This window comes from Engystomops pustulosus, chromosome 7, assembly GCF_040894005.1.
Source record: "Engystomops pustulosus chromosome 7, aEngPut4.maternal, whole genome shotgun sequence".
NCBI classification, from domain to species: Eukaryota; Metazoa; Chordata; class Amphibia; order Anura; family Leptodactylidae; genus Engystomops; species Engystomops pustulosus.
Genome location: NC_092417.1, coordinates 38062140 through 38077754, shown reverse-complemented (window position 1 = coordinate 38077754; position 15615 = coordinate 38062140). Strand labels below are relative to the sequence as shown.

The following is a 15615-nucleotide window of genomic DNA, read 5'->3' as shown; positions in this document are numbered from 1 at the left end:
TGAAATCTCCCAATATTAGCTTGTTGGCATGTTATGTTGGGTCTGTGTTTCTGAAACTTTTGCCAACATTTCCCGGCCTTCTGGTCTTGTGAGTGTGGGCAGCATGTTAAAGTATTTACATTGCAGGATTATGGTTTCTCAGTGGTTTAACTATGAGAGGTTAAAGGTTAAGTGGATTACTAATTCTAAACAAGTGGCTCTACAAAGTGACCATGTAGTTGATGTCTGTAGGGTTTATTTTATGAATCTTAAGCCTCCTATAAATTATAGAGTTTGGTGGGTTCAGATGTGTAAGGCAAGTGGGGATCAGAACTTCCAATCCTATTAAGTAGTACAGATATAACCTTTAATTCTATGAAAAAGAGCCATATTACAGCTACGTGCATGAACCCTAATACTTATACATCCATTTATTACAATATAGACTTATCAGACTGTCATCACTGCAGGGTTAGGATGAGGAAATCTTGACTTTTCATGTGTTTCCTTTTAGGTCTGATCCGCTCTCGGGTTCGGGGAGCTGAAGCTGCTACTGCTGGAATTCTCACTTTTTTGGACAGCCACTGTGAGGTCAACAATGAGTGGCTTCAGCCTCTGCTTCAGAGAGTAAAGGAGGTGAGTTTTGTCAAGGTCTCTCCTCCCATTTTCTAAATAATCATAAATGGTGTTGTTCAGGATTTGTACAATGATAGACCTATCGGTGATGTCACATCAGTGGCGGTCCACCTCCCAGAACTTGCTCTAATCCCTCCCACCAATTAAGCAAGCTCTGTGTCCTCTTCAGTCTTATCATGTTCATGGGTTACATGGTCTATTTACATATACTGTACATGCAGTCCCTAGGTTACATACAAGATAGGTTCATTAGGTTTGTTCTTAAATTGAATTTGTATGTAAGTTGGAACTGGAATATTTTGTAATTGTAGCTCCAGGCAAAAAAAAAATTTTGTCCCGGTGACAATAGGATTTTCAAAATTTTGTGCTGTCATGGAAACAAGGATTATCAATAAAGCTTCATTACAGACACCTTACAGCTGATCATTTTAGTCTGGGACTATAGTAACATCCAGAGAGCTTCACCAGAGGTCACAGTGGGCAGAGAGGGACGTATGTAACTAGGGGTCATCTGTAAGTCGAGTGTCCTTAACTCAGGGACCACCTGTGCAAAATTCAACATTGTGCTTGCTATTAAATCAAGATGTCCTCAGCCCTCTCTAAAGACACCACCACCTATAATAGCTCATGATTAGGTTTTCCTCTACTATCCTGAGGCAGGGGGTCATGTGTGGTGCTTGCATTGTGTTTACAATCACATTGCAAATGCCAGGAGGAGGGGCTTGGCCCGATTGCATAAGGTTTTCCATGCCTACGATCAGTAACTATCACCCGGTGTTTTGCATTGTTTAAATAGTGGTGGTTACCGATTGTATGCGATCATCCGAACCCTGAACTAGGGTATTTGCATTGCGTTTGTAAATGCAATGCATTTGCCATGTGAGGTCGTACTCTAAGGATAGGATGTCATTATCTAAGTCTCAGAAAATCCATTAAACTGTCATATTATCAAATATCTGATGTGATCTTTTTCTCTCCAAATATCTGATGTGTTTTGACTAAACTGCACTTATTTTTATACTATTTAGGATCACACCCGTGTCGTTAGCCCAATCATTGATGTCATTAGTTTGGATAATTTCGCTTATCTGGCAGCTTCTGCAGATCTCAGGGGAGGTGAGTAAGATTTCTATTTCTATAATACTTTGTACAGTGATGTCTCCGTTTAAAATACTATGTGATTTTTTTTTTCTTTTTGGCCCCCACCTTTGGTGCTACTGACGCTGCTTTAGACTCATTTAATACAGCAGCACACTTTAAAAACATTTTTTTTTTATTAAAGGGGTTGTCCAGAAATAAAATAAATAATATATTGCTTTGGGACTGTAAAAAAATAAACCTCTTATACTTACCTCTCTTCAGATTTACCATCACCCATGGTGTCGCCTGTCACTGCTGAGGCCTGCGGTGCCGTCATGACCCGCCTGCTACAGCCTGAAACTTAATAATAATAAATAATAATAATTCTTTATTTATATAGCGCACACAGATTACGCAGCGCTTCACAAAGCATGTCAAAGCATGCCTGTCCCCATGGGCTCACAATCTAAACAACCTAACAGTATATTTTATTTTTTGGAGTGTGGGAGGAAACCAGAGTACCCGGAGGAAACCCACGCAAACAAGGAGAGAACATACAAACTCTTTGCAGATGTTTACCTGGGTGGGATTTGAACCCAGGACCCCAGCACTGCAAGGCAGAAGTGCTACCCACTCAGCCACCATGCTTCTACTTTAGCAGGTGTATGACTGTTGTTGGGGCAGCACTGCTGACCTCTGTATACAAACAGAGACCAGCAGTGAAGGGAGTTGCCACAGGTTGACAATTTCACACTGTAAAAAACATAAACCTCTTAAACTTACCTCTCTTCAGATTCCCTATTACCCGCTGTTCCGCCTGTAACTGCTGAGCCTCTGTGTGTATACAGAGGCCAGCGGTGCTGTCATGATCACAGCTGCCCGCTTGCTACAGCCTGAAACCTCTGCTGTAGCAGGTGCACGGCTGTTGTTGGGACAGCATTGCCGACCTGTGTATACAAACAGAGACCAGCAGTGAAGGGTGTTGCCACAGGCTGACAATTTGACAATTTCAGTTTCTCCAGCTTGCCCTTCATGTTTTCTGTCATATACCAAGTGGTGAATCCAAAATGAGAATTTATCTCTGCATAAGATAACTGTTTCTCTATATATATCCTCAATTTTCTGAAGAATGACTTAGTTCTTATGTCTTCTCTCCTTATTGCCTCTAATCTATCTATCTAAAGGTAATGAGCAATTTGAGTATTATTGCAGACGGTTCCAGCCAATGATTATCGTATTTTCCGGACTATAAGGCGCACTTAAAAGCCTTGGATTTCCTTGGAAATCCAAAGTGCGCCTTATAGTCCGGTGCGCCCTATATGAGGGCAGCGGACCCTACCTACATAGGTCCCCACTACCGGAGACAGCAGATCTCCAGTGGGAACTGCAGACCACGCGGCACGAACAACTTCTGCCGCGTGGTCTGCAGTTCCCGCTGGAGATCTGCTGTCTCCGGTAGCGGGGACCTATGTAAGTATGTTATTCTCCACCTCCCCCTCACCTTCCCCGCTCACCTTCCCCGCGTTCCGCGTCTCTTCTCGGCGTCGCGTCCCGTCGGGTCTCTGCTCCGCCCCCGGACCTCCGTCACGCCCCCGACCCTGCGCCTTATAGTCCGATGCGACATTGACATTGGGGTAAATGGTATCATCGTACATTGTTAGTAAGAATGTTTGAATGTTCTTCCAGAAGCCTGAATTGTTGAGCAGGACCATATGGAATGGTGTACATTTGTGCTGTGTACTGAGCATTTGGGGCTTTGAGTTATTCTATCTGGTTGCAATATGGATGCATAAATAGCACAGGAGCTTCAAGTGGGTCTCACGCCATGATGCACTCAATATCCATCATTTAACAAATTCCCTTGCTCTGATGTGTCCTGTATTCTGAGGGTTCTTTCCCAATTTCAGTTGGGGATAGTCGTCCAAACCCCTACATCCAAATATTTGGTATAATTCTGAAATAAGCTTTTAAAAGTTACAGTTTTTTAGTAGCTAATCAAAGGTTTGTTGTCATTTGGCCACCAGGTTGGAAAAGTATGTCATAATGAATGATTTTAGTTGTATATAGGTATTTTTTCTAGGTGGTAAGTTTTAAAGTTTTCTAGCTAAAGTTTTAAAGCATGGTTCAGTTGGATGTATTAGTTGGCTAAGTGTTTTGATGTCACAATTATTCTCTGGCTCAAATAGTCTTCTAGTGGTGCATGCCGGAAACTCTGGATAACTCCAGAGGGGTAAGTATTTCAACACTAAGATCCCTATGTCTTTTATATGGGTTGATCTCCTTGCTCTAACTGGCATCTTTGCAACTACTATGTATATTCCTGGACAGCCCCTTTAAATTTCACAAGATGGGACCTAATCCCAACCTTGATAGTACATAGATGCTTCCTGTAAAATGCAGCCTTATTACAGCCTCTTACATACAACCTACACTAATGTGAAGAGCTTATTAAGATCTGAGAAATTGCTGCAGTGAAATCACTGTAGGTAAAACTGAAGCTTCTTTTTCCAAAAGTGGATTTTAATTACCGCTCTTTTATCGTATTTTCATTAGGTTTTGACTGGAGTCTTCACTTCAAGTGGGAACAAATTCCCATAGAACAAAAGATGTCCCGTACAGACCCAACCTCCTCAATACGGTGAGATTTACCTTCTTAAAAGATTAAAAAAGAGAGATCGTATTAAAGAGGTTGTAGCAACTTTACAAGTTATACCATTATCAACAGGATAGGGCACTCCAAGGTTATCAGTGAAGGTCCAACAGATGGGACCTCACCAGTAATGAGAACGCCCTCCCCACCTCCAGCAATCTAGAAAATGGGGTCATGTTCTTACTAATTGATGGAGCAGTAAGTCAGCCATGCATGCCCCTATACTATGGGAGTGTCAGAAATTACCAAGCACAGCATTCAGCTATCTCTGTAACTCCTATGTGCCAGAGATAGTAGAGCGATATGCTCAGCAATATCCCACTCCCCCATATAATTAAATGGAGCAGCAGGACAGCTGTTGGTCCAGCCACTCCACCCATTAGTGAGAACAGGATCCCCATTCTAAGGATTGCTGGGAGTCCTGTTTCTGTGATCGATGGCAGGTCCCAGCTATAGGACCCTCTCCATTCATCTTGTTATCCCCTGTCCTGTAGATAAGGATTAACGCGCAAAGTTGGTACAACCTGCCGCATATACTGCATTCTTGACTTGCACTTTATACAATTCTGTAGCTTAGAAATGAATGGGGCTTTAGTGGGCCAGATGTTGGTTCATCAAGAAAATGTGAATGGAGAATAACTTTTATATTGTACTGAATTTGTAAAGATGAAGACTTTCTCATAACAATTGCCTTTGCATTTGGTTTCTTTTTTTCTTCTTTTAGGACCCCTGTAATCGCTGGTGGTATATTTGTGATTGACAAGTCGTGGTTTAACCAGCTGGGGAAGTACGATACACAGATGGACATCTGGGGAGGAGAAAACTTTGGTAAGGTTTTTTGCATTTTTCGTTATTACAGTATGTAGTTTGCTATGTGTCTACTGAAGGGAATAAATTCTATAGAAAGAACTGCGACAGTAGGTGTGAAGTTGCTTGGCAGCGTAAGCGAATTTGTGCAGCTGGGTATTTGTTACAGAGTCACAGTAGTGTAGGCGTAAAAGGATCATTGCTGAAGTCAGGCTTGTAATAAAGTGTCATAAGTGATTTATTTTTATCGTGAGACATTTTCTTACATTAAGAGACCAAACAAGAGACATTTTAGGAGCTCGACTGCACGATTCGGCCCTAATGAGATTCTTTACTAGGCATTTCATCAAATGAAGGCAAAAAAGAATAGATCACATTGTATTCCTCAGTGAATAGAAAGATGACTCGTTTATTATGTGACAAATGTCTTCTTATACTAAAAAAGTCTGAGCAAAATCAACTTGTAACATAATCTGCAAAGTGGCATGAATAAAGTTGCAGGTTGGCGCTTTTGTTTTTAAAGAATAAGTCAAAGGCTGAATATTGCATCAATGGGGCTCATTTACTAAGGGTCCGAATCACGCACTTTCGGCTGGTTTCCCGACGATTTCCAATTTGCGCCGAATTGCCCCGGGATTTTGGCACACGCGATTGGATTTTGGCGCATCGGTGCCGGCTTTCACGCGACAGAAATCGGGCAGCGTGGCCGTCAGACAACCCGACAGGTTCAGAAAAACTGCAGAATTTAAAAAAGAATTTGTGTTGCAAGATCAGCACTTACATGCACCAGGACGAAGAAGGTGAACTCCGGCGGACCTCGCTGCAGCAGCGACACCTGGTGGATATCGGGAGCTTAGCGAATCCGGGCAGATCCGAATCAGCGCCGCAGGATTGCGACTGGACCGGGTAAGTAAATGTGCCCCACTGGGTTTACCACACAGGCATAGACAAGGGGTATCACTACAGTAACACTAGGACAATTTGGTCGAACTTTGAAAAGGTGGCAAGGAAAGTAAATGATATCTCATGATATGATGTAGATTAGGAACTGTGCTAAATCTTCTTAGGTGGATTGACTTGTCAAGTGGCATGACCAAAACGAAGTCTGGAATACCTCAATCATCTAGAAATATCTTTGTCACTAGCTTTTGCTCCACAAAACTATTAGCAGCCTCAGCTGGAGTATAAAACATTATTTCTAACATCCCCTCTTTTATGTTTAATCTCAACCATTTGCCTAAGAAACTTGCAATAGCAAATAAGCCAAGAAGAGTCACTTTTTTCCTGAGATGAGTCACTTATAGACTAAAAGGTGAGCATCACTTCAGTTGCCCCTATAAAAAAAGGAAGTTATAACACATAAAAACTCACCCTCATTTAATCCTCCCCCCACCCACAATTTTCTTTTACGATACTGCCTATCTTCACATTCACAGCTGAAGTTGGTCACCACTCTAACCAGTGATTGGCTGAGCCACAACTATTACATACTGTATTTCATGAATGACACCAGGACGTATAGCTCAGCAGGAAGTGTTAGAACTGAATAGGTGAAGATGATGAATATTTATATCTGGTAGGACCTCTTTCCCAGCTTAGTTCAATGAATGTGTAGTTGGAAGCCTCCTTAAAGGGGCTTTGTCACCAGATTTTCCATGTTAAAATTCTCGACCCCCAGATACGGTATGAAATGTCCTTTATAGAGTTTCCTCTTTTTTTGTGAAATCTTACTTGTTTAACAATAAAAATGGAATCCGAAGTTGTATATGATAATGAGCGGAGAAGCCATATTTTATCTGAGATGAACCACTTTTAGGGGCTTGAGGAGGTATGTCACTTCAAACACCATTATCTTCAGCTTTTTAGTACCTATAAACATAGTGTAATCTTTATCTCAACTTTCAAATTATATCAGACTTGTGGTTGTGGGAGTTATAGATCCGGAAATACAAACAGTTAAAGGGGTTGTTCACTTTCAGTAAATAATTGATATTATTTGTATAATGAAAAGTTATACAATTTTTCAATATACTTTCTGTATCAATTCCTCATGGTGTGTCCATCACATGACCATGGACAGATTTCTGTAGAACGGCAGCAAGCAGAGATCTAGAAAACAGTGAGGAATTGATACAGAAAGTGTATTGGAAAAGTGTATAACTTTTCCTTACACAAACACTATCCATTGTTTGCTGAAAGTGGACAACCCCTTTAAAGACATAGCTGAAAATGCAAGCTGCAGATAAAGATACAGCTCCCACTTATTTCTTGTACTGCCCATTTCCCTGGTTCTGTAACTCACAGAAACATAAGTCTGATGCTATCTGAAAGATGAAATTTTTATCTTTAAAGGCAACCTGTCACCAAGGACCTCATTTTCACTAAAGACAGGTTACAGAATCCCATTACAGCTGCATTGTAAATACGTCCTTCTGCTTTCTCTTACAATATAAATGTGTGTTGTATATCTTGCATCCTGAGAGAATCCTCTGTGTATTCCCAGGGTTTGGGCTTTGGTTTGGATGCATTTAAAAAAACAACACGTGACTTGTCTGTGCTGCTCACTCCTCAGCTTTCAGCCCCCACCTTTGTGCTTTGTACAGCTCCTTCCTCCTGTTCCTTCACAGAGGTCACAGCCTGGTGAGCTGACATTAGTGGGGGAGGGAGGAGCTGTACACGGGCACAAAGGTGGGGGTTGAGAGCTGAGGAGTAAGCAGCACAGACAAGTCACGTGTTGTTTTTTGAAATGCACCCAAATCAAAGCCCAGCCCCTAGGACTAAACAGAGGATTCTGTCAGGATGCAAGATATATAACACACAATTATATTGTAAGAGAAGGCAGAAGGGCGTATTTGCACTGCAGCTGTAATGGGCTTTTGCAACCTGTCTTTAGTGAAAATGAGGTCCCTGGTGACAGGTTCCCTTTAAGAAAGAAAATATGGGCTGCCAGCACTGTAGGTAGAGTAGCATAGTTAGAATCCTGAGTTCTTGTGTTGTAGATGATCAAGTAGCTTTTTGCCTTATGTTTATGCATAAAAAGGAAACATATTATATAAACCTAATAAATTAGTTTGATAGCCCAAAATGCAATGAACATGAAGTCATCTGCTGTTTCATTGCTGGCTGTTTTCTGGGCGCACTCTGCGTTGGTCGCTCTCGTGACTATAACAGACGATCAGTAAGTGATCATTTGCATGTATTTGTCATCTCCTGCCGTACCGGGCACCGATGAGTAATGACTAAAGTTGCAGTGGTGTAAAAAGTAAACTCTGTACAGAATTTGCCAGTTTGGACCCATTTATCTATCGCACCATAAAATAAGGATGAATCATTCTTCCAGCTATTTATCTGCCTGAGTCTCCCCATAAATCTTATGATTTGCAGCGAGTGTGTGGGTGAAGCCGCTGCCTCCTGTGTCTGTCTGTGATTTTTATGAGACTTTATTAACTTGGCAAAAAAAAGATAGATTTGAAGCTCCATATATTGCGAGATAGTAAATGCAGCACAGTTTACATAGATGAGAGGCTATAAAATCCGACTGTCAGTTAACCCATTATGTGCCAGGGGGTCTGCTCTTTACAAAGCACATTTTAATAAAACGTGTCCTTGGTGCTCATGGAAACCAGAGTTTATATATTTTATATTCTGTGCTAGAAAAATGTAATCTGTAGATGAAGTCAACCTCGGATGTCAGGGCCGCTCTTGACGTGTCTGTGCCGGTTATTCCCAACCTTTTTACATTGAACAATATTCCATTCTCGATGAGCACCTCTTACCATGGAGAGCTATATTATTATAATTTTTGCATAAAATGTTGTTTATCCTGACTCTTCCACTTACCGTATATGAGATTTATTAGCTGTTGTAAATATATGTATATTTCCATGCATTACAAAGATAATGGGGCACATTTACTTTCCCCTCCCCGGAGTTCACCGAAAGTGCATTGTCTGACGAGAATGCACTGTGCCGCAATTCACTGAGATTGTGCACCCAATACCCTGCATGTGTCGCTTCCCCGCTCAGGTCTGCCGGAGTTCACCTTCTTCTTCCTGGTGCATGTAAGTGCATTGTCTTGCGACACAATTTGAAAGCTAAATCCCGCGGTCAGTCCGAATCACAAAAAGGGTCACATGCGCCAAAATCTCAGTGCATAGACCTGTTAAATACCTGTCCAAGCCGTGCAATCCCTGAAAAAGTGCAAAGTCCGGACAAAGTGAGCAGCGCAACCCTTAGTAAATGAGCCCCAATGCATTGATTTCATGGTCTGCAGCCACTTAAATGGAAATCTACCATCAAAATCCATCATGATAAACCAGGGACACTAACTCCAGGCACCGTAACTGTGGTAATCTTATATTTGTTATACATCGCCTCCTTCCTTCTAAAATCAACTCAACTTTTAACATTATTCTAATGAGCCAGAAGTGCTCTGCGGGTGTTACTGGGGCCCTTCCATGCTCTGTTTTCCAGACTGTTACATTGTGCAGGAGAACAAACCCTCTCCCTGCCCCCGCAGCACTCCCCCCTCTTTCAGCCTGCTGTACTTCCGCAGAGTGGGAGAGGGGAAGTGCTCCTTCCACACTGTAACAGCCTGTGAATCTGCAGCATGAAGGGGCTCTGGTATAGCCACCCAGAGCCTTTCTGGCTCATTTGCATAATTTTAAAAGTTTATTTGAGAAGGAAGGAGGACATGGATAATAAACATAACACAGTCATGGTGCCTGAATCTATGAGGAATGATCTCTGGTTTATCATGATGGATTTTGATAATGGATTTCCTTTAAAGAGAGGAACTGTTTCTCCAGACACGTTTATCCGAATGCGTGAATGCGTGACCCTTATCAAAGCCTGCTTTGCGATCGAAACAATCCTTGTGAGTTTAACTGTTCCTCTGCTGTGCTGCCGTCCTTTACTATATCATTTGATGCATAATGGACCCTGGATCAGGGCTGAAGAATTGCGAGCACCCTCCACATCTACCTGTATTATTGGTGATTATAAGGGTATGCTGTCTGCAATTTTTATTCTTCGTATGCCATTGCCCAATATCAAAACTATATATACGGTAGTTCTGCTGCCAGTATTAGACTGTATAAGACATTGACAAAAAGAATGTTAGCTCACAAGGTCATATATTGTTTAGGAGTAATAACAGAAGAACAGTGCACCATGATGTCATGATTAGGGAAGATCTAGAATTTTTATATATAACCGTTACAGAAAGTCAGGGGTGACAGGTCTTCGATAAATGTATGGTGGTACAGTTGGCATTTAGCTTTGACATCATTTCTGGGCTAATCTAATGCACCATTGCATTTACCCTGTACCCTGCAGCTTCCATTTACCTATATAGTTGAAAACTTGTAAATCAAAGCTTTAAAAGAACAGATGTATATTTCATACCCAATGTCCTGTCCTTGCAAAATCCCATCTATTATGTATACTCTAAAGGTGTCTCCTGGACTTTAATATTGATGAGATCTATTCTACAGAAAGGTCATCAATATCAAATCAATGGGGGAACAACTCCTGGCAGTGGATTAAGCACTACTTTTTCAGGCACTTTGTGGCCCCTTTAATCATCTGATCGATGGGCTGCCAGGGGTCAGACCCCAACTCATCTGATATTGATGGGATGACCTATCCTAAAGATGGATCCCATCTGATATGGATGGATCATCAATATTTCAAAGACCCTTAAATATCTAGTACATTCTGGTTCTGGTTGAACAAGTTACATTGATATGCACTACAGATGTCCAAGTAGTGATTATTTTCGACTCACATCAGATATTTCCTCTCAAGTTACAACAGTAGGAGCAGATACTGTATATGGTTATCACATTTAGATTATCATACATAGTCAGAGAATATTATACAGTAATATTCAGTATCATTGGAAAATTAACCATTTCGTAGTTTGTACTATGTTGGGGTCTTGTTCTTTTATAAAATTGAAAAAATTCTCAATAAATACAGTTTAAAAAAAAATAAAAATTAACTATTTCATGATTAGTTTTTTAAAAAGGAAATTCCAAATAGACAACCAGTATGGCTGCACCCAGATGGTAATACTACATTTCATGTCCCCATTCTGCATTGCTATTGTGTATTAACTGTACAGTCTGAACTGAACAATTACAATGGATATAACTAATAATCAGAATGTCCAATGTGAACTTCCACAGTCCAAAGGAACCATATCCAACATTTTGAATTCTTATTGACCTGTTGTCTTGCAGAGCTCTCCTTCCGGGTGTGGATGTGCGGAGGTAGCTTAGAAATCGTACCCTGCAGCCGCGTTGGTCATGTGTTTAGAAAGCGACACCCCTATGAATTTCCGGATGGCAATGCCCTGACCTATATCAAGTATGTGCTTCCTCATGGTTTGTGTTTTTTAGTGTGTAGTATGTAAATTTTGTACCGCAGTATAATGTAATATGATTGTCCTGTTTTATAGGATAGGGCAGTGATGGCGAACCTTTTAGAGGTCGAGTGCCCAAACTGCAACCCAAAACCTGCATATTTTTTGCAAAGTGCCAAAACAGCAATTCAAGCAGTAACTTATTGCAATTTTTTTGCTCCGTGCTGTACCATCAGCTCTCAATGGGCCTAAGGGCACCAATATCTTTGTCAGAAGGAGAGGAAATTTGAGTTGTCGCTGGAGCTTCACTTGACAGCCCCCGAAACAGTAGGATTCAGGGGTCGCACAGAAGGGGCTCCAATGATAACCTGACCCTGTCCTTACCACCTCTCTTTTCCTGCAGGTATACCAGGATGCTCCACATTAAAATAATGCTAAACATGGAAAGTGCCAACTGAGAGGGCTCTGAGTGCCACTTCTGGCATCAGTGCCATAGGTTCGCCACTACTGGGATAGGGGATAACAATCTGATGAGGGGGTCCCTGCATTAGAGCACCACTGATCACAAAAACAGTGGAGTAGCAGGTCAAACATGCTTCCTGGTGCTCCACTAGCTATAAGACTGGCCCAAAAGAGGATCCAATTTGGCTATGACCAAGTACCCAACCCAGGAGATACACCAGAAAACAACCTAATTTGGACCCTAGTTGTGTCTTATTACTAATGAATAATGAAGAATCATTTTACCTGGTGGGCCCAGGGGAATTTCATTCTGACATTAGCTACATTGAATGTCTATGGGAACACAGTGGTCGGACAATAACCAGATTGATTCCTGTGTATAGTGATGAACAACTAAACTTGTGCCTGTGGTCTCCAGCCTCTGATTATTTTTCACAGACAAGGTCAAGATAGCACAAAAGCAAACCGAAAGAAGTTGCAACTCACATGACTGGACATCCCCTTTAAGAAAATTCAGATATTACTTTTTTTTTGGAAATTGCAGTCACTTTTATAGTGTTACTATATTACCTATGGATGATATACTTGGCTAGTGCTGTATACGTTAGAATATTCTTACTGTAGAAGACTATTGATCAGCAAAACACAATTGATATAAGTGATGTCACACCTAGAATATAATTGTCAGTGAAACAGATGTCTGTTTTATAAAAACTAGATGGAAAAATCCATAAACGGCGTAATGAAATGTTATTAATGGTTAGATGCTGATGGCAGCGAGGATACTGGCAGATCCAGATGCCAAAATCTGCAAATCCATTTGCTGATCAATTGAATCTGAGTTATGTCTTAGCATAACATGTAAAATCTGCAATGTAATGATGGTCTGTTCCAAGAAATGGCAACAATCGTTTACAAAAGGAAACCACGTCCAGCTTTTTGTTTCCACTTATATAAATAATTTTTTAGATCAGCCATGTATAGATGTGTAGTGCAATGGGGGAGGTGAAATTAAGAGCTGTCTGGTATCAGTTCCTTTCTGTTTAGTATAATGTGAAATGGGATATAAATTGATAAACAACAAGTTAATCTAATACCTTTTGTACAAAACTATGTGTAAATCTGCTACCTTTAGAGAGAACATTATGTAACACTATGTACAACCTTGCTCTATAACATGCTGCCTGCAAATAGGACACTAGGTTATCTGCTCAGCTCCTCTTGCTCTATAAAATGCTGCCTGCAGATAGGACACTATGGGGCAGATTTACTTACCCGGTTCATTTGCGATCCAGCGGCGCGTTCTCTGCGCTGGATTCGGGTCCGGCCGGGATTTATTAAGGTAGTTCCTCCGACGTCCACCAGGTGGTGCTGCTGCACTGAAAAGCATCGGAACACGCTGGAGTTCACCGGCACGGGCTGAGTGAAGGTAATTGCAAGCTCCGCGACAGATTATTTGTTTTAAATGCGGCGGTTTTTCCGAATACGTCAGGTTTTCGTTCGGCCACTCCCCCGATTTCCGTCGCGTGCATGCCGGCGCCGATGCGCCACAATCCGATAGCGTGCACCAAAATCCCGGGGCAATTCAGGGGAAATCGGCGCAGATCGGAAATATTCGGGTAACACGACGGGAAAACGCGAATCGGGCCCTTAGTAAATGACCCCCTATGTGCAATCTGCTTAGCTCCTCTTGCTCTATAACATGCTGCCTACAGATGACACTACGTTCAATTTGCTCAGCTCATCTTGCACTATAACATGTTACCTGTAGATAGGACACTATGTACAAACCACTCAGCTCCTCCTGCTCTATATTACGCTGAATGCAGATGGAACACCATGTACAATCTGTTCAGCTCCTCCTGCTCTATAACATCCTGCTGGCAGATAGGACACTATGTATAATATGTTCTGCTCCTCCTGCTCTATAACATGCTGCCTGCAGGTAGGACACTATGTATAATTTGCTCAGCTCCTCCTGCTCTATAACATGCTGCCTGCAGGTAGGACACTATGTATAATTTGCTCAGCTCCACTTTAACACTTTAACAGCTCCTCTATAACATGCTGAATACAGATCAGACTGCACTTTCCTTATAAAATGTTCCCCAGAAATCATATTTAGTGTAGGCCTTAAAAGAGAAATTCTTCACTTCTTTAAATGTACACTTACCCCATCCACAAGCCCCACAACAACCATATTCTAATGTATTATTTTAATCTGGAGTTGCTTACTTTTTATTGCCTGTCTGTACCAAATAACAAGGTATACATTGTATTTTTTTAACCCTTTGATAAATTGCATTTTCTCACCTTTTTAGGAACACCAAACGCACAGCTGAGGTTTGGATGGATGAATATAAGCAGTATTATTACCAGGCTCGGCCTTCTGCTATAGGAAAATCATTTGGAAGGTACGTTTTTTGACTCATAGATAAAATACTTTTTGGATAACCCTTAAAGGGCATGTTTGTTACTTCTGAAATGTCAGCACTCTCATGTTAACATGAAAATGAGATCTTGGGTGTAGGCGTGTAGTGTAGGAGACCAATAGCATATTTAGATTTAAGGAATATATTAGTGGTATGAATATTATATGCTTACACTGTGTTCTCTGGGTGACCAGCTGTTTGATAGAGGCGGATCACTTTGTTAGGATTTTATTTACCTTGCAAGACCATCTCCGTTTTAAGGAATCAAACAAAGCAAAAGCTCCCCCCATTTTAAAGGGAACCTGTCATCAGACATTGACCTAATAAACCACCACCAGCCTGTTGAGCAGCTTCTAAATCCTGTTCCTTTCAAGGCCTGGTGTGGTGGCATCATCCAGAAAATCAACTTTGAAGTGAGATGTGATTTGGTTTTATGAAGTCAAGGAGGTGGAGAGTTTAACACTGAAGTTAAGCTTTCCCTGCCCCCTTCACTGTAATTATGGTCCTGCATTCAGGGACATCATCGATCAGATCTCCTGAAGTCTGGCACATGTTATCAATAACATGGGTGGAGGCGTTCAGAGACAGGAAGAGCTTGACTTTAGCTTGATCTCCCCGCCTCCCTGACTTGAGTTAATTAACATCTCACTTGAAAGTTGATTTTGTGGATGATGCCACCACATTGGTCCATGAAAGAAATATCTAGAAGCTGTTAAGCTGCTTGACAAAATACTGGTAGTGGTTTAATAGGCCCATTTCTGATGACAGGTTCCCTTTAGGCAAATGTAGGCAACAGGCATAGATCATGAATGCACTGTATACCCCTTCAATTGCCACATCTATGGACCGATTATATAGTAGTTGCCCACCAGCAACATATAAAATAATAGAGTTCCTTTAAGTATCAGTTTTGCCTGGGGCAACAAAACCCTTCTCTAACACACCACAACTTGGCAAAGCAGGGGGCAACAAACTTACTCCTCTACCAATTGGAGTGGATTTGTTAATTAGACAGGCTTGGGGCATTTGCCAAAGGCAGCCAGTGCTGACATGCAAGTCTTCTATAGCATTGAATTCTGCCCAATATACTTTGTGCACACCTAACTCCTGCATTATTTCAAAATAATGGGGCAGATTTACTTACCTGGTGCTGTCGCTATCCCGTGGTGCGTTGTCCAACGAGGATTCGGGTCCGGCGCGAT

At 41.5% G+C, this 15615-nt stretch overlaps 1 protein-coding gene across 1 annotated transcript in view; it reads left to right on the top strand.

Annotated features, from left to right (window-relative positions):
• The window catches only part of GALNT16 (polypeptide N-acetylgalactosaminyltransferase 16), a 76776-nt gene that overhangs the window by 51136 nt on the left and 10025 nt on the right, over nt 1-15615 (top strand). The window contains exons 6-11 of the mRNA XM_072115488.1: nt 494-615; nt 1644-1731; nt 4249-4333; nt 5070-5173; nt 11398-11524; nt 14303-14395. Coding sequence (XP_071971589.1) covers nt 494-615; nt 1644-1731; nt 4249-4333; nt 5070-5173; nt 11398-11524; nt 14303-14395 — 619 coding nt within the window. The remainder of the gene's footprint in view (nt 1-493; nt 616-1643; nt 1732-4248; nt 4334-5069; nt 5174-11397; nt 11525-14302; nt 14396-15615) is intronic.